The sequence below is a fragment of the Cuculus canorus genome, chromosome 22, assembly GCF_017976375.1.
Source record: "Cuculus canorus isolate bCucCan1 chromosome 22, bCucCan1.pri, whole genome shotgun sequence".
Classification (NCBI taxonomy): domain Eukaryota; kingdom Metazoa; phylum Chordata; class Aves; order Cuculiformes; family Cuculidae; genus Cuculus; species Cuculus canorus.
Window position 1 is genome coordinate 7,643,491 of NC_071422.1, and position 26,276 is coordinate 7,669,766.

Sequence of the window (26,276 nt, forward strand, 5' to 3'; positions counted from 1 at the left end):
CCATGGCCAAAGTCTTGCCTACAGTCATGTTCCAACATGAAGACAAGAGCCTTGAAGCTGCGGCGTGGCATGCTAACATCTGAACTACTTGCTCCTTGTTTCTTCTTTTCTCAGTGTTTCTCCTTGCTCATATTGACTGTTCATGAGCTATAGAGTGCTCTAGAAAATAACCAGCTGTTTTGTTAAGTGGATTTGGTCTATCCTTCAAGTTGACAGGCGATTTTTATTATGTACTATTACTTAATGAACTCTTTTGTGGCAAATGTAATTCAATACAGATTCTGATTCCCAGTTTGTCATCAGTCCTTTTATAAAGAAGAAAAATGGAAAAGGACTTGATTCCTTTATCTTATTATGCTAATTCCATTAGGAATATTGGAGAAAAACAGACAGTGAACTTAACAGCAGAAAAATCCAAACTTCTATTCTCCTTAAAGAAAATGGGAATTTACTGAGGCAAAATATGTCTGACTTCAGCCAAAGCAAATTCTGATCCAAGTTTAGGTTTGGAAAAGCATAAGTAGATAATTATTTTGCTCTGTAAAGTTGTGGTTTTTTTTTTTTTTTGAAAGGAAGCCTTTAACGCACATAACAGAGGATATGAAGAGTGTTTTGTGAGAGGAGCTTGCAAAATTCAGGGCTGAGTTATGAAAGAAAGAAGGATTTGGCCAGGGAGCTGCAGATAATGTCAAGGACTAATGGGGTGCACTGGAAGGGAGTTGTATGTAGAGTAAAGCTAGAGAAGTGTCTGAAGTTTGTGCCCTATAGATACAGTTTTGTGTTCCTTGAATTTATTTGGCTGCTTGCAGTTATTGTCCTTCATCTGGACAGGGCAAATCCTGGAGCTTTCATTTTCCAGAATTCAGCTTTTCCGTCCTCTTGGAGGTTTGGGGGAAGTGTGTTGTGAAAGGCTGGAACTGTGCGTTTCTGAGGACGGGAACGCTTCTCTTGCTGTATGGGGACCCACAGCCGGGTGTTGGGTGGGTGAGAATAGAGAAAAATAGCGACAAGCGTATTTGTTAGGTCTCTTTGATCGTGTGCTGTAAGCAAGGCAAAGCATTTTGGATAGAAACCCCATGATAACTGCCGTGGTGTGCTGGTGCTGTTGACTGAGGGATATAGCTGCAGTTGAGACTTTAACAGTGCAGTGGCTTCATTCCTCATGGGACCCTGGTGGTAGCTTGTTTTTCCATCTTGACTGCTATTCAGCTCCTTGAAGGGATTTCAGAGAGTTCCAGCCTGTACTGTGGTGCAGTACTGATAGATCTGGTTAAGGTTACTTGATACTAACAGATCAGGTGTTGACGAAATGACCCAGCTGGTCTCTATCCTAGTGCATCCCCTCTTCTCTTAATTTTGGGTATGAGGTGCGTTGGAACCGTAAGATGCTGGTGGGTGTTTGTGAGCAGTGTGGGCTTCGGCTGTGATTTCTCCTGGTTGCCTCGGTACACTCCAGCAGTCCTTCAGATTCTGTTATGTTATCAACCTGTCACCTTACCCACAAGGCGAGGAGAGTGAAGAACACTGGTGCTTTGTGGAAACACTAGAGGTTCCCAGTTGCTGGTCTAATTTATCTGAGTTGAAATTTTGGCCTACAGCAATATGTGTAGAAAAAAGGGCTGGTGGGCACATCTTGCCAAAGCATGAATTTCTTATTATAAATTGTCCTAGATCAGCTCAGCCATCTGGGTAACCCAAAATAGATGTTGATGCAGTGTAGAAAGAGGAGCAGTGAGGAGTAAACTAGTTAAAATGTGCAAAATGTCACCTGAAGGATCACTGTAAGATTCCTTAACAACCTTGCGAGAGTAAACATACGCTATGTGAATTCTTTACCAGCTTCAGCTAAGTTTATGCGAAAAAAATTTGCTGTTTTAAATGTCATTGGAGAGAAGGAAGAGCCATTTTCTTTTTTCGAGTTACAAGGTTAGTTTTGTTTACTGGGGAGAGAGAAAAAAACCCTGGTGTTTGTGTATCTCTGGGTCCAAGCCTAAAGCTCATTAAATGGAAGGATACTCCATCTCCTGCTTGGCTTGTCAGCCGTTGTTGAAGTCTGTCCTCTTACAATGTGCTTTGCCTGTAGAAGTTGAGCATGTTTGGTCGCATCAACTCCTGCAGGAATGAATGGTGTGTACGTTTTGTAGGACCTGTAACTATTGGCTTTTGTGAAGCAGCGTAAAGAGTTAATTTGACATTTGACTTGTGGGGGTGCGATAGCTTTCTTGAGCAAAGTGTAAATAATGTCTCCTTGAATTGAAGTGTGGACTGACTTGCCTACTGCTGGGTGTTGAGCTGGGTGATGGCAAGCAGTCAGATCTTTGTGATGGGGACCTTATTCACTGGTTTTAAGGCCGGGAGAGACTTGAGTGGTAATTTGTTCTGACGTGTATCGTGCAGGCTGTAGAATCCCATCTAATCCTGTTCTACTTCTGACCCAGCAAGCTGTGGCTGAAGTAGAGCCTGCGGATGGCCACGGCTGCTCTGTGGAGGAATTCTGCCTGCTCTGGCTTTGCAGGAGTGGTGTGGGTTCCAGAGGAAGCTGAAGCTGTTTTGCAGAGGCTCATTGTCGAAAGTTAGAGCCTTGAAGCTCCAGATGTAAATAACAAGGGAATACAGTTAAATGGGATTCTCCAAGCTTTATGACTTCATCTTTTTCAGTAGTATAATTCAGATTAACATCTGGATTAGCATTAGTTTGCGGTATTAAGACAGGAAAGTGTCATGGATGGAGCTGCCCCCCCAGCTATTGAATGTATTTGTGTTAATCTTGCTTTGAATATGCAACTAAAGTTACTGTTTCTTAAACTTGTGGCCAAGACTCTTTTCTATCAACCGTTTTTATTGCACCAACGCTCAATTTAAAGCAGCTCAGGCATTTGTCATAAATAAGGCATTTTTATTATTTGTCTCCATCTCAGAATCATAGAATCGTCTTCAAAAACAAACAAACAAAAAAGCCCCTCCTTATTATGTTGTCCTAAAATTATATATTTCAGATGAATTGTCACACAGCTTTTTCTGACATGTAAATCATAAGGGATTATTCTACATGGAAATATTCACTTTGGGGAAAACATGAGATCCTTGTAGGACCCTAAGATTTATAATAATTTATAATAGCTGGGTAGCAGATTTTTCTCTGAGCGTGAGGACAGGAAGGCTGGGTTCACTTAAAATTTTACATAGCTCTTCTTGTAGAAGTAGTTGGAGTTAGTCATTGCAGCTCCTCCAGGTGTGGAACTAAACCTGAAACAGAGAAGGAAATTTAGTCAAGATTTGGGAGATTGCATCTAAATTGCAAATTACTGCTTTTTCCTCCTAATAATGGAGCTCTTAGAAGCATTTACCCACTTTTTTTTTTTTGATGTGTGATATGGTTTCTGGGAAGGTGATCTGGGGGGAAGGATGTGCTATTCCTGTCTATCCCCTAAGCATTTAACAGAAGATGATAGCTAGAACTTGACTCTCTGGAGAATATTTTACCAGACCCTTGGAATATGTTGATTTTAACTACAGTTTTTATAGAAAGTTATCAAAATGAATCCTTTAATTTCATTCTGACGGTGTCAAAATATTTTGGTTTCTATCACGTTGAAGCATTTCCTTTTTAAGTGTTTATACTTTTCATCCATAATTTTGATTGGAAGTTGTAGGTGGCATCTGCCATAGCTCAGTGTTTCTGCTTCGTTCACCCAAAACTAATTACTCTGGTCTGTGTAAAACTTATTTTAGCATTTCCACCTTGTAGTAAATGTTGTCTTTTGTTCCACTTTAGTGAGGTTGTACCTGGGAAACCCAACAGCTGCTGCAATCTTTAGCTCTGTGCAGGTTTCCAGCAGCGAAGAAGCTCTCACTAAAGTACTGAGAAAAAAAGAGAGCAAATCTTGTGGCTGTACCTGTAGGAAGGAGGGAACGGATAGTGGATCCCATCACCTGCCATTGGTGCTGGATTGCAGGTGTTGCTGGGAAGCGCAGGTGCAGGGATCTGCTGGTAGAGATAACCAGGCTGAACGGGAGGCATGTAGCTTGGCATCGGAGCGCAAGGTGGCTGGAAAAACGGCTGTGGGTTGTACGGAGCTTTCTGGGCAGGAGGAAGAAAGAATATAACTCAAAAAATGGGACAGGAATTCTGGCAGGGCAGTAATCCCGTAACTAAAAACCAGAGTTGTCGATAAGATCCTTACATGCAGACAGTGGTCCTTCCCAATTTCATACAAAGGTCGAATGTAAGTAAACAGTGTGTTTAATTAGAGGCGCATCTCGTGAGCTATTTACTGCCCACGGTGCTTCGGCAAACTGTGTTAACTTGTACCGGTTCAACATCTTGTCCCCAGATCTGTTTTTGCCACGGCACCCGTATCAGTTGTGGCACGTGACAAACTGCTCTCACTTATCTGTCGTGGTTATTATCTCTGTTCTGCTAATTAAAGCACGTTCGTAACCATGTAGACGCACCTGTCTTGAGTAGTATCCAAAGGGAGGGTGTGGAGCTTGCTGGTACAGGAGCCCTACTCTTGGATGGTATGGACCCTGTAGACATAGGTAAGGCATGATTCTTAGAGCAGGCTGAGTTGGTCCATTACTTACTTTTCTCAAGGCTTTTTACGGGAGTGTTATGCTCAAAAAGCCAGACTGAGTTAAATGTGCTTCTTCCGGTAAGATTTGGTTCCTGTTGGCTGCTGTGTGGTGGATGGACTGCACGCTCACTTTCTGCCAAGCCAGTGTCTGTTGTGGTATCTGATCACTGACTTGATGGGAAGACGGGAAATTCTTGGACTGTAAACTTCCAAAGGAGCTTAGTCTGGCAAAACCAGCGTGCTCTGGGTCGTGTCTCTCCACCCTCTGTCTTTTAGAGCAGGCTGGTGACAGCTTTCCACAGCTCGTAGGATTAATGGAGTCTTGGAGAACCATCATTTTGTTTCTGGTGTGGGTTTGGGGGTTGCTGTGTTTTAAGTGGAATCTAAAGGAACTCGGGGAGCAGAGCCCATAGGAAGCCATGGCTACTTGGGATTCTTACTATTGATTCTTTTATTTCTTTCTATTTGGGCTTCTTCCTAATATTTGCTTTTTTACTTTGAGATGAGGTCCTGTTTCGTTAACTAAGAAGGCATTATCGCAGTCTGTGAACAGTGCAGTCGCTTGAGATATTTGCAATGAATTATGTCAAAATATTTGTGAATACAAGGTAAAATATTTGTGAATACAAGATAAAAATTGAAATTAATGAAGTCTGAAAGAGGTCAGCATTCAGTGTTTGTGTCAGTAATAGATCATCCTTAGATATAATCGCAACCATCTCAGTGTTACATGCGCCGTTAAAGCAGTGTTTATGACCCAAAGCCACTTAATGTGACTTACTGAAGGAGGACAGCAATCGGATTTCTTCCTCTACCCTACAAACCAGAAAGCAGCTTTCGGCACAGCATCAGGTACTGCCCTGAGCTGGCCAGTATAGACTTGGGGGTGTTCTACTCTTGCCACAAAACGTGGGGGTGTTGTATGTTACCTGGACGTGTGGAAGGCTCGAGTGGTTGGGAAAGACTGGAAACGGAGGGAAGCTCATGTTCTGCCACACTGGCTGAGGTACTGCAACGGTCATTGAAGTCGTGGAAAAAACTGAAGTACTTGCATAGTATTTAATGTTTTTTTTATCTGATGTTGCAGTGGTTGTTACTGTAAAACAAAACAAGGTTAAAGATATTAATAAACAGACATTCTCATCATTTATCTGTGGGATGCTCACAATTAAGAGGACATGCTTTGCCTGTAAGCAGAATCTGTTTTAAGAGATCCATTACTTTTGCAGGTTGTAGTTCTGCAACACAGTGACCCACACTGGGCAATTACCAGTTCCCGTTCAGTTGTAGGGTTGTTAAACTCTGACCCCCGGGACCTGGAATTAAGTGAATTGCCTGAACCATAAGAACAATTGAAATGGTAAGAATAGAATAAGAATGTTTGCCCAAAGCTCATAACTCTCAGAGACAAGGGAATTACAATAAGTTGATTGTGTCTTAATTGTTCACGCGGGTAAATTTAGTCTAGAAACCTCAACAGCAGATCTGGACTTGCACTATTGTTTTTGCCTGTTCTAAGGTGCTTCAAGGAATGTTATCGATGCTCTGTGGAAAGCAGGATCTCTTAAATATCTCACATGGGTAAACCCAAAATTATGCCTTTACAAAAAAAACCCATCCAAACCCCCAAACACTCCAAGCACACAAACAGAGCTCCTAGAAAATATTGACCAAATACTTAGATCTCCATGGTCTCTATCTACTCTGTTCCCACATGTGAGGAGGATGTTGGAGAGATGCTAGTTACAGGAGAGAGAGATACCAGCATCCTGGTATAAAATGACTTGTCTTGCATGGAAAAGCAGAGTTCAGGACTTCTCAGTCTCTTACACAAAGCTTGGACAGGACACGGAGCAAGTGTTGCAGTGATGCCTGAGCAGCTCCTGTCCTCTGCTTTTCAAAGGTGTCTATTTTTTGTGACTCCCAGCTGATGCTGAAGGACCATGCCCAGATCTCCATACCTGGATTCTTAGCGTTGGCATCGGTTTCGAAGCACATCTCAGCAAACGGTGGGAGCTGCTGCTTCTGTCCTGTGGTTGTTGTTGACACAGTGCTGCTGCTCTTGGCAGAGCTGATGATGTTGTTCTGTTCAAACTCTTTCACCACTTTTTCCTCAGCCATTGCCTGATTACCGGCACCTTTGGCAGTAACGGTGCATTCCAGTGGGAATAGCACCTCCAGCTTGCCCCCCTCCACACCGTGAGCGCCCGTCGCACTGCTGTCCTCCAGCCCCTTGGAATTCTTGTGGGGTTTTGTCGAACAGAGAAAGCTGGAGATAACGGGTTTAGCAGAAAGCGGTGAATCACAGACCTCTCTTATTTTCATCTCCCTTTCTCCATTTCCAATCATCGCTCTGTACGTATCTTCGAGTCCCTCTGGTTCATCTAGCCAGTAGTTGCTGGAAGAAAAAGGAACAGCTGCTGTTAAAGGGCTTTGACTTAAAATTGAGCTGCTTTTCTTGATTCCTCCCAGACTTTGCATATCTGTTTTGTTAGTGTTCTATGTAAGACTTGAGTATTCCTTCTCAACCAGAAGAAAATGTCATCTTTGACAATTGTTTCCAAAGAACCACATAAGAGGTTGGAGGAAATCTTACCTCAGTGTGTGTCTATCCAAAAATAACATAAGCAATGTTGGATGGCAGTACTATATATATACACATGTAATATATATGTGAAAAATGATTATTATGCTTAAAGTATTTTATGTATTTATGTATATAATACACATAGATATGTAATATCTCTCTCTATATAATATATATTATGCTTAAAATTATCATATAGGGACTGTCAGACGCTTTAATCTAGACTGTTTATCTTGGTAGCTTGAGGGAAAGACCGATGCTGTGCCTGTATGGTATAGATACATACATGCTTCCTAAATGGTTAAAATTAGGAAGTTCTAAATTGTGAGTGCATCTAATTATCTGTAATCATAGGATCGCTATAATTAGTGGGGGGCTGGTCCCCCCCTAATTTTAAAGAGCATAGATGTTTCGTGTAACAAAAACCTCAACAGAGCTATGCTGTGGGTATGAAACTAGAGAATCATTTGCTTCTTTCTGAGTACAGCTTATTTCAGCTGACTTTTTGCTGCACCTTTCAGAGGGATTCCTGTCTCTTCGCAGGCTGCAGCCCTGATCATACAACTCCTTACCCAAATCTTGTATTCTTTGGGTCCCCTCATAGTGCTTTGTACACCCCGATGGCAATTAGCATTTGTGCCCTGACTGGGATTGGAGAGACTTGGATGTAAGGTGGCAAATATGCTTCTTGTCTCTCTTGGACTTGGGCACTAGGTTACTGGTGTTGTGTGTTTGAATGTTTGAAGATGTGAATGCAGCATGGTTGTCTTCCTAGCCCTCATTCTTGCCTAGGAAGCTTTGTCCTCTTCTCTGGCAAGATTATAAGCTTCTTTATGTTGGTAAATAGTGACGTGCTCAAAAGAACGTGTTCTGCCTTTCACCACCTGCACTGGGTGTTCTCAATAACTTGCTCGTCCGTATCTAAATGCTCCGGAACAAAACCAGGAAGGTGAAACTTGTTGTTGTTTATTCAAAAGATTCCAGATACGTTTTAAAATGAGCATACTATCAATTTGCATAAGTCAATGTTTTAAAATAATTAAGGATGGCTGTATTGAGCAAGGTTGTGCTGTGTAATCCTTGGCCGCCGGTGCTGTCGCAGCTGATGAATTGGGTAACGCCTTTATTGGCAGTTGGCATATACAGAAAGATTTTCCTTAATCTGTCTTTCAGCAGGTCTTTCAGGAGTAACAGGGGCAGCCGAGGTAGGGTGTGGAAGCTTCGACCTCAAAGGTAGAGAGACCTGACCTAGGGCTGTCTCACTTGAGCTGCTTCAATTTTGAAGCAGTTCATAGAATCATAGAATCGTTAAGGTTGGAAGAGATCTCAAAGCTCATCCACTCCAACTGTCAGCCCAGCCATGGCTGCATAGTTTTTTAACCTCTCCAGGGATGGAGGCTCCACCACTGCCCTGGGCAGCTTCTGCCAGGGCTTCACCACTCTTTTAGTAAAGAAATTCTTGCTAATATCTAATCGAAGCCTCCACTCTTGCGACTTGAGGCTGTTTCCTCTTGTCCTGTCACTTTTTTCTTGGGAGAAGAGACCAGCACCCGCCTCGCTTCAACCTCCTTTCCTGGAACTGCTGAAGTCTCCCCTGAGCCTCCTCTTCAGGCTGAACAATCCCAGTTCCCTCAGTTTCATTGAGCTCGGTACAGTCATTTGGTTTCAGCACTTCAGTTCGGCTATTGTTGGAAGGTTCAATGACTCTGGGGTCTTTGAGAAACTGATGATGAACATACTCTGCTGTATGAGTGCATGTGCAGAGGGTACTTGTATCCTGAAGAGCCTGCTAGCTAATTACAGGAAAAGGCTGCTGGGAGAACTGGCTGGATGGGTTGTCAAAGGTAACTGAACTTAGCAGATGAAAAAGGAACAGAGGTTCATGTTTCTGAACCCCAGGATAGCATTTTAGCCACTGGACTTTGCTGGTTTTGTATTCTAAACTGAAATTGCCAAGTTTGTCTCAGGTCTTGGTGGTTGTTTGTTGCTCCTGCCTTCATCTCAGAGATCCTACAGATCCCAACCTCCCAGTGAAGTAGCAAAACAAGAATTGGGTTGGTCTGCTGTCCCTGCCCAGTTGCACCAGATCAGGGGAGCTGTAGGCTATGTGGGCTTAGAAGTCATGTTGGTCAGACTGGCCTTGCTGCAGCAGGCTTGCTGCTAAACAATGGACATATATTCCTTTAAAAGTAAAACATGCTGTTCAGGAATACATTTAAGACTTAATAGTTCATTGTTCTTTACAGGGTTGCCTTCTTTCCTAAGACTTCTGAGCAATAAGTGGGACCAAAATGTGTGGCTAACTGAGCGGCTCCTAATTCTAAACATGTTTGAGCTATATAATCTAACCTACTGCTCTAGGCAACTCCGTGAGCTTCGCTGGTCAGTCTTGATCTCCCTGGTTTCCCTAGTCCTGCTTTTATTCTGGAGACTTAAGATTTTGGCTTACTTAAGACACGCAGGAGAAAGGAAAGGAGGCAGGACTCTAGGATATAATTCCTAGGTTTCTACCCGAGGCAGTGTTAGGTTCCCCATGGCTTCATCTGAGAAATTATTGCCTCGTCTGTGCAGTTGTCTTTTTTAAGGATTAAATAACTGTTTACCCTCTTCCATGTACCAAGCATGATGGGCCAGGTCTGCAGGTTGGACTTGATGAATCAGCCATGTGCTGACACTTGGCTGGATTTATGAATTTTACTTTTTCTGTTTCAGGAGCACACAGTAAATATTATCCCATTAATCTGAAGAGCATACTTCCCTCTCTTATCATTATTTGTCCTGTGAAACATGATTTGGCATAAATTTTTCTGTGCTAAATTCAGCTTTTCTTTGTAAAGATCAGCTGTTTACAGTAGCTTCCTTATAATGCTTTAAATTTCTATTTTCCTTCTATGAATGCTGCTTTCACTTCTTCCTGTCAATATTTTGATGTGTGTGTGGTTATTTTTCTTTAAATGTTGTGGTGCAGCGAATGCAGCAGCTGATTATGGTGCTTCAGAATTTGAAGTAGTCAAGATTTCATGGGACACACTTTTTTCCCAAAGAAAAAAAATGGTTGTGGTGAGAACAAAGTGGAAATAATTTGCCTGGTTAGGAAGCTGTGGGTGCACCCTGTGTGCCAGCGTTTCATTGCAATCATTTACAAGTCTAGTTCAGAGAGGTGTGAAAGGAAAGGAGCAGCCTCATTGGAGCTTGGAGATCACTTACTGGCTCTGCGAGGTGGTGGTGGCCCTCGGAAGGGTCCCTGGCAGGTGTGAGAGAAGCCCCGTGGCCAGCGGCTGCAGCTCTGCAGGCAGTTGTTGGCCACGCTTCCAGATCTCATAGCAGGTCTCATCCAAACTGTCCTGGGGAGTGTTGTTGTGGATCCAGATGTGCCTAGGGAAAGGTCCTAGTGGGAATAGGCCCTCAGATGGAGTGGAAACCTCATCCATGCCAGCGAACGTCTTTCAGACTCTCTGGGTTCCAAACTGTCTCTGAAGGCGGTGGTTTGTGTTGGTGGTGGTGAGCCGTGGCAACCACCGAACACTGAGGGGTGGCAGTTGTTGAGTGGGGCAACAGCTGGAAACGTCCACTGTGTTCCTACCACCAACAGTGGAAACAGCAGTGTTGTGTCCTCTGAGAGTGTTCTCTGGCATAAATCTCTATTAAATAGACCCCAGTCTTCACCGTTCAGCTGTCTCTGCTTCCCTGTACCTGAGAAATGGTTTTAAACAATGTTTTTAAGTCTGGGAATGGTTTTTACCTGCAAGAGGGGAGATTGAGATGAGATTTTGGGAAGAAATGTTTTCTTGCAAGGGCAGGGAAGCCCTGGCCCAGGTTTCCCAGAGCAGTGGTGGCTGCCCCATCCCTGGAGGGGTTCCAGGCCAGGTTGGATGGGGCTTGGAGCCCCTGAGCCTGTGGGAGGTGTCCCTGCCCATGGCAGGGGGTGGGACTGGATGGGCTTTGAGGTCTCTTCCAACCCAAACCATTCCATGATTCTGTGATTCCCATGTCGCCAGAGTGGTGGCATTTGTGAGCCATGGGTACTGTCTGCATCCTTTGGACCACGATGCATGTTGGAAAGGGAGAGAGGGAGAAAGAGAAGAGCCCAAAGGATGTGCTTTGTGTCGAAACTAGAGCGGGGAAAAAACAAGTTTTGGCACTCGAGCTGCTTATTAAGTTCTGGATTTTTATCTGAGCCCGTTTCTCTTCCTCTGGGAAGCTGTTGTGAAGGCTTAGTTCATAACTGTGAATTGCTTTCAGCTCAGTGGGTTAAACGGGAACTCGGGGATGTTGCATTCGCTGTTATTTATTTTATTTGGAGGAGTCACAAAATAGGTCGGACTGTTTTGGCAGGGAGGGTGTGAGGTACTGTACGATAAATGGAATATAAACAGCTGCCTAACTGCTTAGCAGGGCAGGGTGCAGGCGGCAGAGCCCTCGTCCAGCCTGACTGCGGGTGGCACTGCAGGGCAGAACTGGCTCCCAGCGGGTGCTGGCATCACACACAGGATTACTTTCTTGGGTAGTTTGGCGAGCGGAGAGGCAAAGGGAGTGGATGGGGTTAGAAATAGGCTGTTAGCCAGAACCTGCAAATGCCTCCTTGCTGGAGATGGGCTGTAACCAAAGACGCTGGTGGTGGCAGTGATGGTTTCTGCGGTGTTCATCATTTAGTTGGAAATAATCACAGAAGTGGTTTTTGTTGAGTTAGACCCTAAACCTTAGTTGCTTCGAGAAGGAAACTTACTCAGGAGGAAACCCTTGATTTGAAATAGATATGATTTTATTAGCTGGGAATAAAGTGGGATTGTGTCCCCTCAATGACTGCTTTATGCCTGCGGATTGTTCCCGGTGCGGGGCTGGCTGGCTTTGGCTCAGCCCATGTCCTGCTGGCGCACAGCAACAGAGTCACATCGTCAGCTGAATGCCCTTGTGGGATGGGGGGATGCTTTGAGGTGGGTATCTGTGTAAGGGAAAACTGATGCATGGAGCCGTGAAGTGTGGTACCCTGTTCTCTGATCCTTTTATATTTGGATCCGTGCCTTTGAACAATAAGGTCTATTGGAATAGGACACTGCAGCTTAAACAGACATAAAGCAACTCTTTCATCTAACAGCCCTGGTTGCCGTGGCTCTTGGCATCGGCTCCCAGTGTAGGCAGCGGAGGGATTGAAATGCAGAGGGGACACAGGGAGAGCGAGTGAGAAAGAGGATGGGTTTGAGGGTGGAGGGACAGATTTGCAAGCCCTCGATATAATTTGGTTTTTAGCTGTCAAATAAGCTCATTCAAGGCAACCGGAACAAGACTGAAGAAGGGGGGTTTTGCAGCAAGAAACTGCAGCAAATGCAAAACTCTGAGGCAGGGGGGATGGGTGGCGAGAGGAGCCGGTGGCCCTGGCGGGGTGAGATCGGGGTGCAGAGCGGGGGGGACCCGGTCCTGGTCCCAGCTCAGCCCCAGCCTGTGGTGGGCACAGGGCTCTGCGCCTCCGTCTTCGCTGTCTCGGCATCCCTCGAGGGTGCTCTGGGCGGGCACCAGCAGGGAAAAAAGGGAGGGGGATTGGGATGGAGAGGGGGCTCTGCTTGGCAAACACCCTTGTTGCCACTGGGAGAGAGGCTGCTCCTTCTCCATCAAACCAAAAGGGATGCGCTGGAGTGGGTTCCTGCTGGAAAGGTGGGGGATATAGGATATTCAAGAGTATTTTATTTTTTTAAGCTTGCTGTCACGTTAGGGTTATTTTTCTTGTCTGTAGATCTGAGCATCAGTACCAAGATAATTAAGTCCTGACTTAGGCTTTAACGGGCTGCATTTTTTACCATCTTGCATACAGCTACAGGGAAAAATGTACTGATGGATGTTAAAAAAGGGGCTGGTGGAGAAATCCCACTTTTTCCAGCCCTGTGAGGGGGGGACAGCACTACAGCCTGTTGAGAGGGCACAGCCAGCGCAGCCTCTCCTCCCACCTCCAGCATCCCTTCTCCTCACCTAGTGTCAGGGGGTTGCTGGGAGGACAGGTTGCAGACTGGGGAGGGGGCGGTGGTGCTGGTTCTTCTGTGATCCCTCTTGTGTTTGTAAGGAAATGTGCTTCATCACAGATTTGTATCGATATCATCAAGTTATTTACAGAGGGAGGAGAAGGGGGGGATGCCAGGGAGCCGGAGCCTGCATTGCTCTGGCAGATGTCTTCATAGCAGAGTTGCTGCGGGTATGGGGAGAGATGCATGCTGTGCTCTGCTCTGTGCCAAACGGGGCTGTGAGACTTAGACCTGTACGAGAATGAAGAATTATGTGTATTAAAAATAGGTTCAACCCTAAAGCATAATTTGTGGGTGCTGGTGGGAGGGTTGTGCTGGGTTGGGGAAGCGGAGCTGTAGCTAGTCTCTTTGGTAGCTGCACAACAGCCCCTCACCACAACACCCGCGTCCTCTCCCCTCCCCGGCATTTGGTGAAGAGGAGAATGAAGATATGGGAATGATTAATCAAGTGGCTAATAAAAAAGTATAAATCCTTGGGGACTGTGTGCTGCTAACAGCGAGGAGCTGGCTCGGAGACAGCCACCGGGAGGGACGAGCCAGCCCTCCTCTCCTCTCCTTTCCTTGCCTCTCCTCTCCCCGAGCTGCTGCCACACTTGGTTCATTCCAGCTGCAGAAGCTCAGAGCCTTCCATGCGGTGGCATTTTTTTTTTTCTGGGCTGAAAAAATAAAAAAAAAAAAAATCACAAGCCTGACCTGCTTTTTTCCCCCTCTTTCCTTTCTCCTCCTCATCCAGCTGAGCCAAGGACTATCCCAATCGCAAAGGGGAAGAAAAAAGGGGCAAAACCCAACAACTACCAACCCCCAGCACGCCCCGTTCCTGCTGCCCTTTGACATGCAACCTTCCTTGGGATGGGACAAGCCGGGATGCAGCTGCGGTTTTGGAAGGAACTGGGGGAAATTGGGGATCTTTGCTCTCATGATGGTGGAAGCGAGCTCCTGGAGCCGGGTGCTGCTGCTCTCCGTGGGGCTGCTGGCCGTCTCGGTGACTGGTAAGTGTAATGGAGAAAGCTGGCAACTTTAGGAGCATTTTTCTTCCTGCTCCTTCGATGAAAGGAGCATTGTTAATCCTCTCTGGGGGGTGGCGGGGAAGGATGACACTGTGTGTGTGCACTTGTCTTGGCACATGCTTCCCCATAGTGTTCAATAAGGAGTGTATTTCCTTCAGACCTTTGTAGCTTTGTACAAGATAGTTTCCCTCTGTATCCTTTGGGAACAACAATTTTAAGTGATGGTATAATAAAGAGTGGCTTTATTTGATCTCGTTCCCCTCCTTCGGTGGGTGAAATCATTTGTGCAGTTGCTGTATGCTATGCAAGATGACTGTGAAAAATGCCATCACCGTTTCTCCTTCTCTTTCCCTTGCATCTTAATTCATGATTTCAGTGCCCCAGTGTTTGCCCATAGCTGATACAGGAGATTCAGGATGCCTTGCATGAAGATGGAAGCACTTTTCTCTTTATTCCTCCTCCCTTTCAGGTTGATAATCTCTTATTTATGAGCTCTCTGGCCTCAGCATCATGTTTTTTTTGTGGAGTATACATTTATTGACTTGAAAGATAGCAAAAGACTACTTGAATTCGGGGGGAGTTCTGCTTCTATCCCCTACCCTGTTTCTGCCCTTGTAGCGAAAGCATAGCGAAGGACTGAAGTTTATTTCTGGTGTAAACAGCCAATATTTAGGGACTGTCCTTCTGGGTGTGTAGGAGGGGGAAGAGTGGGAGAGCTGAGTGTTTGGCAGTGTCGTCTTTCAACAGTGCCCCGATTTCCAAGAGTTTCCAAGTAACGTTTATCTTCCCTGCGTTATCTCAAGCTGAAGGAATGTGTGTTTGTGTGTTGATGGGCATGAAACTTTCTTGGCTTTTGCCTTTTTCTTTTTTTTTTTCTTTCTGGATAACTTTATTTGGAATGTAACATTGATTTTATTACGTAAGGCAGATTTCCTCTAAGGAGAGCAGGAATAGGTGTTAACTGCTCCTCCTGAGTGTTCTTGCAGTGGACCTGAAGAGTTCTGCTAACTTTTCTATCAGGAAAAGGTATAAAACCACCCAAACCACCTGCCAGTCCTAAGGATGACAGTTTATTTTGGTGGGTGTCGTTCTTGGCTTTAGCAGGAGCACGTAGCCTGTGCGCAACAGAAGCTGCTGGAATGGTTTTCTCTTGTGCTTTTCTCATACAAGTAGACCAACGTAGAGATGCCTAAATATATTATTTACTCTATGAGAGGTTTACAGCATTTTTCTTTTTCTAAGCTATCTGTAGCTTCTTCATACTCGTATCTCCCAGGCTTTCTTCTGTACCGGCTTGCTCAGTCTATTGAATCGTTTCTTCACAGGCCCCTGGCTCCCTTCTCTCTGCTTTTAGAGTGCTCTCTGTTCTGGATCCTTCACCCAGAGGTTGATGCTCTCTGTAAGCAGAAGATCTGCAAAAGCTTTTCCGAGCTCCGGTGTTTATTTGCGCCAGAGTTAGAGGCATGGGTCAATAGCTCCTCTTCCCTCACTTTTTTTTTTAACAAAATCTGAAATCCTAGTAATGATATTTTTGTTAGGTGAGATACCAACTTTGCAATCAGTGCCTGGCTGCCGGGTATCCAGAACGCAGTGAGTGCATATGGACCGAATGCGCCTCCCTTTGCTGAGCCTGTGGTTTGAGGGTCTGATCCCAGAAAATCCCATCTGGATGGGGAGCTCTGTGCTTTCTCTGAGCAAACCCTGAACCCCTGTACAGCAAACTTCCTAAGAGGCTTCAGTTCCAGCTTCTCCTGTTCTTGGGTCTGGGTGGGTGGCAATAACCCCAAGTACCCATAGTGTGGCAGTAGAGCTGTGCCTGTAAAACTGTCACTGAGTAGCTCTGGCTGCCTTGAAAATACAAAGGGGAAAAACCCTCCTCGCATCACCCCAGCCGTGCTGTACCCCAACAACCTCGTGCTAAAAAATGGCACAAAGGCTGTGCTTTCTTCAGGGGCTGCTGGCTCTGAAGGCAAGCTGATAGCTTTGGCTCCTGCCAAGGACTTGCCAAGATGTACGGCAGGCGTTTGCCGTATCCTGAAGTTTATTGTGGATGGGAGGAGAAGGAGGGGTTGGTGTAGTTCCCCCTTTTGGTTTTAAGGGTGCAGTAATGACCCAGCAGTGCTTTTAAGGTTTGCAGAGGGCACCGAGTTTGTCAGTGGCTGTGAACTGATTGTGATCCATGTGTGGCCTCTCAGAAATCCGGGGGAGGATGAATCTGGAATTGCATTTCTTGACTGTCAAAACAAGTAGGAACAGGGATAATAGTCCTTTCTATTCCTGTCGGGGTAATTAACTGTGCATCGGCACTAGAATTGGCATTGGCCAGATGCGTATGGATGCACACATCCGATTCCTTTTGAAGGCCTCCAGTAGAGGGGTCTTGGTACCACTATGCACTGTGCTTTACTGGTCAGCATCTTGTTTTGGACTGGGTAGGGAAAGATGCAGCAGCTTGAAACATGATCTGATCATTTTAGATCCATTGAATTTTTTCTTTTCTTGATGGAAAATAGTTTTTGGCAGACTCTTCCTCTGAAGACTGGAGGAGCGGGAAGCTTATTTATGGATTTTGATGCATGTGTGTGTATTTATGTTGTAAATGATCCTTTTATTTTGTTCTGTTGTCTTAAATCTCCATAGGATAGAGAGGGATTCAGGGGCAGTCACTCTGCCAGGGAAGTGCGAACTACTCGGTGATTTGAGGGTGTTGATTTGAGGTTTAGGGGTAGGAGACAGTAACTGTGAAGGGGAGGGATGTACGTGAATAGTCACCAGCCTGATTACATTTGATTGTGGCATATGATGAAACGACAGTATTTTATGGCAAGAACTGAGCATATTGTTTTGATCTGAGTCCTACTCAATGCTGAAACAGGGGGGATATCAGTGCTAAATGGAATGAATGATTCCCGTGTTCTCATTCATGTCTCACTATTGCCTTTTTTTATTGGAAAGGAACCGTTTATGGAAAACAGTTGGAAGGTGTGGATGTTTAGAGGATGCAGCTCTGTTCCTTGGGACCGGACTGGCTTCTTGGTCGTTATAGAGGTTGAGAACACAGAGGGTGTTGTGTTGCTGTACCTGCTTCCTTGCCCTTGTGCTGGGAGAGGAGATGTGTGAATGATTCCATAGGTGTCCAGCACTGTGCAGCAGGCTGATGGTACAGGTGATCCTCAGGTGGATGTGAGCAGACTCCATTCTTTCCCTCTCCATGTCTCTGTACGAGGCTGGGCCGCCATAGAGCTCTCGGGTTTGGCTGGATCGTAGAGATTGTGCCCCTTCACGCTGGCGTGCTCGCTTCTGAGGTCTGGGTGAAGAACATCCTAGTGCAGCATGCTTTCCCCCACGGATGTGCCCAGGATGATGGGTAGGGGAGGCAAGAGGAGCCCTTGCTCAGAAGGCTGTTGTGCAGTAGCTGGGACTCCACTTCGAGATTTAGATATGTGGGTCCCAGTTCATGCTGTGGCACCATAGCTGAGCAATTCCACTCTTGTCATCTTCTTTGTATCGAGTTCATTATTTGGGGTACAGGAGACTTTCTTTGCAGTACAATTGTTCGTTCGCTCTCACTCTGATTTTTATTTTTGTGATGGCCTGTCAGTGCTGCAGAAGAACATCCGAGCTCAAGTTTTCCTTGCCACTGAGCTCAGTCTCTGTCATATCAGATGCCTCCTAGGGACATTCTGTATTCAGCTGGCTGATGGTTCCCGGCTGAGCCAGCCTGTAGTGGTACAGAGGTGGATGCCTTCCGGTTGTCTGGGAGTTTGTCAGAAGATGGCACATGTCAAAATTGGTGCAGGGAATGTGATCCAGGCAATCTGCTATAGATCCCAGTGGATATGCTTTTTGCCAAGGTGGTTTAGGGCTCAGGGTGTGATTGAGCAGTTGATCATTTGTAGTATCATGCTATAGAGCGTATGTGTTCCTCTGCAGAAGTGACTTCCAGGGATGAGTCAAGAATAATCCTTTTCCACAGTCTGTTTTTCATTTCCACCTGTGCTCCAGGGATTTGCAACTGCTGGATTACTGAGTGGTGCTTACTGCCGTGCTCTGGTTCCTGAGAGGCCAGTGGTCTGAAATGCCAAATATCACAGCTGTGCTCCTGTTCCTGCTGCTGCCCTCCCCAACTCCTGCTTAAATTTGGCATGGATCTTGACCAGAGGAAGTTGTTACAGCAATGTGGAGGGTCAGACAGGTCTATGGGAAGGTCAGGCAGCCCGATGTCCGTGACACTGACTGTGACATGCAGCCATAGCAATAAAACCCTCATGGAGAGTGAGCTGAAGGGTAAATCTTACCTCTGTGCTGCTCCCATTGCATGCACTGAGCCCTGAGCCAGCTTTAAATAGGAAGAACTTCTTTGGAGATGGAAAGAATGCATAGCTCTCTGACTAGATCAGCACTGGATTTGCACTTGAGTCTCTTGTTAGGACTGTGCGGGTAGTCATTGGACCTTTAGCTTTTGCTGCAGTGCATGCTTAAGAGGCCTATTGCATAGGTAGAGCTGGCGCAGAGAGCTTGAGGATGAAGCTGTGATAGATATCTGTGTCCGTTGTATCTCTGATTTTATCAAAGGTGTATTGAGACATGGGGCTGGAGTAATTTTTCATGGGCTTTAAGGAAGTTGGAAGGAAGCTGTTTGGCTAAGTGGGTTTTAAGTGGTACTTCTTCACTGTCCTGCATGTTTCTAGGCTTGGAAGGTTTAGAAATACCATGAATTAGCCCTTTTGCCCAAGAGAAAGTAGCAAACTCAGATGGAAGTGGTAAGATGGGACTTGAAGAGCTATAAAAAGAAATTATTAAATTGAGTAACAAAGATTATGTACTGCTTGAATAGGTAAGTCCAGTGTTGAGTTGTCTATTTTATGTGTATAGCAGCCAAAAACGTCAGAGGTAGCGTAATCGTGTGCGTTGGCTCAGATATCCAAATGCAGCCTCTGTGGGTGCAGGTAAATGGTGTGAAGGTTCCCGGTATCAGGTTTTAAAGGAGTTTAAAAGCAGGTAAGTGTGGTGCTCCGCCCAGGAAGACTGGCTGTTGGAACAGAGATGACCTTCAGTCCTGCACATTAACTGGGGTTTTATTGTCTAGCGCAGTATTTTAATGAAGTCTGTGCAGTGCTGATTATTTTTAAGGGAAATATTTCAATATATTTATTGAGAATTCCAATATATGCACTTGTCACGCAGATATTCCAATGCCTGACTGCAGTGTGTGAGCCTGTATGCTATCACACAGTAACTTCTTTCAGAGTAGAGGCAAAGAGAATTAAAGGGCTTCCCTAATCGAGTTATCTCAACCTGTGTCTGCAGTAAATCCAGAGAGCTGGGGGTGTGTGGAACTGGCAGAAGATAAGGAACGGTCAGCAACAGTGACCTCCCTGCGAGCACCAGGCTGCAGAAACCATGTTCAGGTCCTTTTCTGCCCCATTTTCCTGCGGTGATGCTTTGAAGGAGGGATGTCCCTGGGTGATGCTGCTGTTCTTCCATATTCCAAGGGCAGGGAGGGACAGGAGGAGGCTCTGCAGCCTGTCTGACCCGGGCTGCCCTCACTCCTCTAGGAGCTGCCTCTTGGATGGAAGGAACCTGATGTTACCGGGTGATTTACACAAGGTCATTTGGGGGATTTGTGGCAAAGCCGCAAACCCGTCGGCCTCAGTCTTAAACACAAAATCGCTTTTCCTGTTTCGGTTCTTAATTCCCAGCCGAAAGAGCGCAAAGCTGCTTGTTGGGAGTTGTTTTCAGTGCAACTGCGTAGTTATTTCTGAGGCCTCCAGTGGGGCGTGAGAGCCTGTTTGAGCAGCAGGTGCTTGCGTTGCTCTCAAAGGAATCTAGATACAGAGATGAAAAAATAACGATGGTAGCACCCACATTTTTTGGTGTTTATACAGTATTTCTGGAGGATTGAAGTACAGTGCAATTATGGAAATCAATGTACCTTGCTTGCAATAAACATAATGCAGTGCAGTAATCTGCAAAATGCATGTGCCATGCAAGGGCAGGCTGGTCTGATAGCGGGCAGCGTGTAATTGGGAAAATCCCATTGATTAAAGAAATCAAATTATCTCTCTTTCAGTCTCTTTGCTGCCATGGACACAGCCAGCCAGAATGGAGACTTTGTGCTGCCTCAGGGAGCTTCAGGGTGGTTTCTATCCCTTCCTTGCACAGAAGTGGAGAAGAATTATTCCCTCCCCCCCCAGCAGCTCTTTTAATGTGACTTCTCAGTGAGCAGCGTGGTGTTTGTTCATTCTTCCCAATGTCAGGCACATTCCCTGATTCAGTCTCTTGCAGTGATTTCATTGCCTCTCGAGGTACCAGCATCACCACTCTAGTAATAAATGAACCGCCTGGTTTTTGTGCGTGTACCACTGTTTTTTCTGGTGCATGGAAAGAGAACTGGGGGCTCTGTCAGAGTCCTGCTGGCATTGATAATTTCCGAGAGGTCATATGAAGGATGGAGTTGGGATATCTGATGATCTGTGACCTCACTGGTAGAGGAGAAGGGTCTTGGAGCTGTGAGCCCCGAAGCAGCTGTGGTTGCCAGGGAGATGTCTGATAGGGGAGTAATTACCAAAAAAATAATCCTTCCCCATCACTGACTGCAAAAATCTACTTGAAAAATGCATGGATGGCCAAGGTTTTGGGGGAGCAGGCACGGAGAGAGGGAGGGAAGGGGACAATCGCTTAAAGAAACACCTCTATTAGCATATTTCTAGCATGGAATACTCAGCAGCTCCATGAGCTGTGGTTGTTGTGTCTGCTGTAGTGTGAACATGCTCTTGGAGGCAGCCCTTGCCTGGAAGAGCGTGCGGTTGTGGCTGCCAACAAGCATTGGGTGTAATTCTTGAGTGTTGGAGGATTGTGAAGGTAAGTGGAGACCATAACACGGGCGCTTTCTGCCCACACCGCTGCGAGACTCGTTTGTCCAAGGACTGTACGTGAGGGAGGCAACCAGAGTCACCAGCAAGCAGCTTCATACTTGTATGTAGTTCAGATTGGGCTCAGTGAGAGTGATGCTGTGCAGGACTGAGGGTGGAGCTGCAGCCAGGTTCTCCAAAAGCCTGATACCTCAGTCCTCCCTGGCATTTGGTCTTCCTTATTCTTGTTTGATCCCAGAAGGCTGCTCTTTCTGTCTGCAACCAGAAGATTAACAGCATCCTATATGCTGCTGGATGAGTTTTCCCCTTCCCTCTGCGTAAGGAGGCGTTGCTGCCCCTGCTCTGTTCTGTGCAAGAGAAGGCACTGGGCAGCAGCAGTCTGTGCCCAAAGATGTCTCGCTTCAAGTGCGCATCAGGTCAGAGGCAGAGCCAGATGCCAAAGGTTTGCCCAAGGTCGCATAGCAGAGGTAGAACAGACTCCAGGTCTTCTCACTCCAGTGTGGGAGTGCTGCTAAACAGCAGCACAGAAATGCGGTGCTGTTGCTTCTGAGCAAGAGATGTCTCGGAGATGCTTTCTCTGCAGATGAGATCTGAGCTGTATCTCTACTGGCAGATGTGAAGGCATTTTTCAGTAGTTTCACTGAAAAAGAACAATTTCTCTGTCCATTTATCAACATGTCTGCAGTTCCTATTTCAGGGCAGATAAAACAACAATGAATATCAAATAAAGGTCTCTATCCAGAACACTTTAAGACCAAAGAAAGAGAAGATGAGTTCTTTAGGGCTCTGGCTTGCATTGGCTTTCTGGAATGTTGAGCCTGTTGTGTCCTGATGAAATGGGGTTACTTGGGTTTCATCCACCTGCCTTGGTGCCACCCACCCTTCTTCCAGTACAAAGATTTTGGGCTCAGTTTTAGCGGGAGGCAAAGCAACAGGCTGTTCCCCTGGCCACAGTCACAGCCTGATGCTCCCGCCAGAGCCACTTGTATGAGAAGGTGCAAGAAGCACTGAAATAGATGAGAAAGATGAGTTTATTGCAGCTGAAGAATTAACTACAACTGGGGATTTTCTGGTTCAGCGCTCTTCTATTTGCACACTCTCTTGACTTGCAGAAGTCATTAAAGCCCAGTTCTTGCTGTTTTCCATGGCTGTTGGCGCTTAGGGATCCTTGAGGGTGTCTTAGTCGTTCTTTTTCTCCTCCTCCTCTGTAAAATGGGGATAAATAGAATTTGCAGAATCCTAAAATGATTTACAGATTTATTCTGAAGAGAGATCTTGGGATGTTTGTGAAAAGCTTTCAGCAGATACAAATTGCACTGGGTTGATTAGCTGCACAAGTTTTATGCTCCAGGTTTTCTCCCTTGATTGCATGGAGTGAATTCAGCCATTACGTGTACAATTTGGGATTAATTGTGAATGACAATCTGAGGTGAAAGTCTTCAAGAAGTAAAGTATTCATAGCAAAAAAAAAAAAAAATAGTTAGAGATCTAATACACAGGGGTTTCTGTTCCAGTAAGGACTTACACGATTGCTCCGTTCCTTGTGCAATTCACTCCATATCACTTGCGTGGTTTTCATATTTTTATATCACATTTGTGCCCTTTGATAAAAGACTGAGGGTTATGAGGCTGTGACATGGGTTGCCCAGAGCAGTGGTGGCTGCCCCATCCCTGGAGGGGTTCAAGACCAGGTTGGATGGAGCTTGCAGCCTCTGAACCAGTGAGAGTTGTCCCTGCCCATGGCAGGGGTGGGACTGGATGGGCTTTAAGGTCCCTTCCAATCCAACCGTTCCATGATTTCTGACTGCAGCACAGCTTTAACAGCCCAGTCTTGCTCCAATATAGAAGGGAAGGCAGGAGATCAGCAGCAGACCACAGTTGCCAGAACCATCAGAAAATTGAATACTAGTCTTTAGCAAAAGCAAGTTATTGGCAGAAAGGATGGTCTGGGCCTTCAGATTTTAACCTGACACAAACTCTTTGGCTTTGAAGCAGTTGCGTAAATTGTGTGAGCTTCAGCTCCTTTTCTACAGAGTGGAAAAATAGTGCTGTCTCATGTATTACAAAGGTGAATGTCTTGAGGATGGCAGAGATCAAACAGAGAACTTTGTTTCCTGATGATAGTGCCTCGTATTTATCAGCAGTTCAGCAATTTTTTTTTTTCCAGTTAGTGAAAGTAAAGTTTGAAATTTTTTTTTATGGCAACTACATCCTTGCTTTTGGAGCCCGAGGGCCGGAGGTGGAGCTTATGGCCCAGAGGAGCCCATTACCTTAATGTGTGAGCTGGCTTTTTATTCACAGAGAGTTTGAAGAACGTTACTCCGCCGCAAGTCTTTTACCTTCCCATCTATCTTGGAGCACACTGTGCTTTTAAAAGCCGTACTGCAGTCACAGAAATCATAGAATGGTTTGGGTTGGAAGGGACCTTAAGGATCATTAGGTTCCACCTGGGGGTGATGAGCTGCTGTGTAATCAGGGAAGTGTTGTTACCACTCTTTCCTTGCTCTGCTTTTATTCCTGGTGTAGTGTGTGTTCCCAAACTCTTGGTCTAGTTGCCCACGGGGACTCTCACCACTCCTAGCTGGAAGGAGCAGCACAGGCTGGCGGTGGAAGCACCTTGCGGGAGAGCTGCTCTTGCAGTTTGTAAATGTAAGTAAGGATGTACTGGGTCTCATTGCGTTCCCCAGTCCTGCCTCCTCCACGTGTTGGGAACTCCAACATCAGCAGGATTCTCCCTTCCTCTCATCGATGTAGGGCAGAAGAGGATCTGGTCCTTTGTTAGATGCTCCGTCCGCCATTGGCGAGCGGTTAAAGCCAAGGGGGGTGTACAGAAAATGGAAGCTTGTTTTCTGTAGCAGAGGCACAAGTTAATGTTCCTTTCCCCTTTGATACACTGAGTAATGTCAAGAAAAATCTATTTCCTTCCAGAAAGGAAATCTCCTTCTCCGAAGGATAATGAAGCCTGGTGCTTTTCCAAAGCCAATGCCATTTTTAAAGCCGCTACTTGCATCATGCAGCATATTGTTTATGTCCCTCTATTGTTGTTTTGTCTCCATTAGGGAAAGGTTAGACACTGATTGTGGCCACTGGACATCTGTCAGCAACCATCCTGGGATGTTTTCATTAAAGTTAAGCACCACTTGGAGCCGGACTTACTCTGTTAATATTAAAATAACGTCCACCCACTGCAATAATAAGCATTTGAAGGATAGGGGATTTGTCCCTGATGGTGTTGGGGCTTTATATCTGACATTGTGTTTAACGCACGATCTCTGAAGGTGGCAGTCCTGGGAGGATCAAAGAGGGGTGATATGTTCCTCACCTGCTACCCCTTATGGGGTTGCTCCCTTTTTCGGAGGCCTCTGGTTCCCTTTCCACAGGCTGTGGTGTGATGTTGTGCTAATCGTGTAGCACTTTGAAGGGTGGTGGAACAGCTGTGTTGGAGTTTCTGTACTTTGGTAGGGTTTTTTGATTAAAGTGTTTTTAAAAAAAAAGAAGCCCATCAGGTGCTCATGTGCTGAGGGAATGTGTGGAATGTCTCTGTTCGACAGGTAGCAATTTGTGTAATGCCTAGAGCTGATGCACAGGGAAGTGAAGTTCCTTGGTCTTGATCATGAGAACCGACCATCTAGTACCTTGGCATGGGTGTTTGGTAGACCAAGATGTTGTCTTCTAGTAGCACTTATGGTGCTGGTTTCTGTAACTTGGCAAGGTTTGAGGTGGGGGACAACCCTGCGAGGCCCATTACCACCTCTTCATCAGCAGCTGAGTCGGTTCTGATTGAAAGGAGTCGCCTTAGGAAGAGGAAGTTCATCGCCCTGGATTTAAAGTGCTTCAGAAAATACTGTTTTATGGGAGGGTCTGTTGTGTCCCAGCTAAATGCTGTGACAGCCTTAAATTAGAGAACCAATTATCACCTTTTTTGCCTGGGCATATAACACTGAGAGCTATTTTGAGGAGTTTTCTATTCTTTTCCATGAGCGCAGTTAGCAAATGAGACTTTTTACAAAAAATGCCCAATTTGAACCTATGAGTCGATTCAATTCACCCCTTGTTAACTCTTTGATTGAGTGCTATGTAGATGGAAGAAGAAAGGTATTGATCGGCTTTTGGGATTGAAAACTACGATTAAATGGAATATGTCTGAGGGTGAAAATGGGGTTTTAAATGAATGGAGGAGGTGAAAGAAAAATAAAACAGTAAATATAATGGTGTAATGGTAATGGAAGTAAGCTCTGAGTTTCTTTGTTAGTTATGAAGTCACAGAATACAGAATTTGTATGGAAATGGCTTGGACTTTGCACACGAGCGGATTGATCGCTGCAGCTGATGGGAATATTCGTGTCCAAGTCGTGTCAGATTGGGACGTCTCAGGAGAATCTTTCTAAATTGGATCAGAACAGGATAAGAACAAGTCTGCTTTTCTAGTTTCAGAACGTCCATCATCTCTCGGGATGAGGTTTGGACAGAGGGACATTAGTTGTTAAGAGACCTGATAGGTTTCAGTGTAGAATTCAGTTTTCCTGTTGTATAAACAAAATTCACGTGTAAAGGGACTGAAAAAATTCAATATGATTGAAACCTTTCACTTCTTTCCTAAGACTAAACTGCTGGAAGCCATGTGGAGCTATTTATTGTTTAGAGCACGTGGCTGTCCTTTTTTGTGTCATTTGGAAAGTGAGCTGTTAACTTGCTTGTGTATTGTCAACTTGTGGTGACTTTCATTGATTGCTCAAGGTGACAAGTAAGCTTTGGGTAATAAATATCAAGTGCACAATACTTAAGTGAATATGAAGGAGCTGTTAACAGAATCGAGTCGAAATTGGATTATATATCCTAACAAAAATTCCTAGGAGAAATTGCATTCTCTTTGCCTCTTTTTGTAATTCAAATATAATACAAGTAGAAGCTGTTATAATACAGATGTCTGACAGATTGTTTTGTTGGAAGATCTCAAAGCTCTTGTAAATGCACAATGTGTTCCTCGATGGAGAGCGTAGGGAAATGAGAATGGTGGTGGAAGAGTGAAGAGGTTTTAATAAGTGGAGTCTGTGCCTGCTCGGGAGAGTTGGTTTTTATGTATCTGAAGGCAAGAGGTTCTGGTCACTGGTGACAGCTGGTTTGCTGGTTATGGCATTCGCTGAACGTGAAGTAAGTTCTTTTGCATCATCTACAGAACTTCTGTCTCCTTTCTGTTTGAGCCCGAGGTGCTAAAAGGG

The 26,276-nt window shown here is 45.3% G+C and overlaps 1 protein-coding gene across 3 annotated transcripts in view; it reads left to right on the plus strand.

Annotated features, from left to right (window-relative positions):
- Positions 1–13,619: 13,619 nt before the first annotated feature.
- Positions 13,620–26,276, plus strand: part of CSMD2 (CUB and Sushi multiple domains 2) — a 295,469-nt gene continuing 282,812 nt past the window's right edge. Inside the window, exons 1-2 of one of the 3 annotated variants that reach the window (XM_054086316.1) lie at positions 13,620–13,809; positions 13,909–14,164. In XM_054086316.1, coding sequence (XP_053942291.1) covers positions 14,008–14,164 — 157 coding nt within the window. In that variant the 5' untranslated portion in view covers positions 13,620–13,809; positions 13,909–14,007. Of the gene's footprint in view, positions 13,810–13,848; positions 14,165–26,276 lie in introns of those variants that run through there. The other 2 variants (XM_054086315.1, XM_054086317.1) reach the window with 2 other exon arrangements.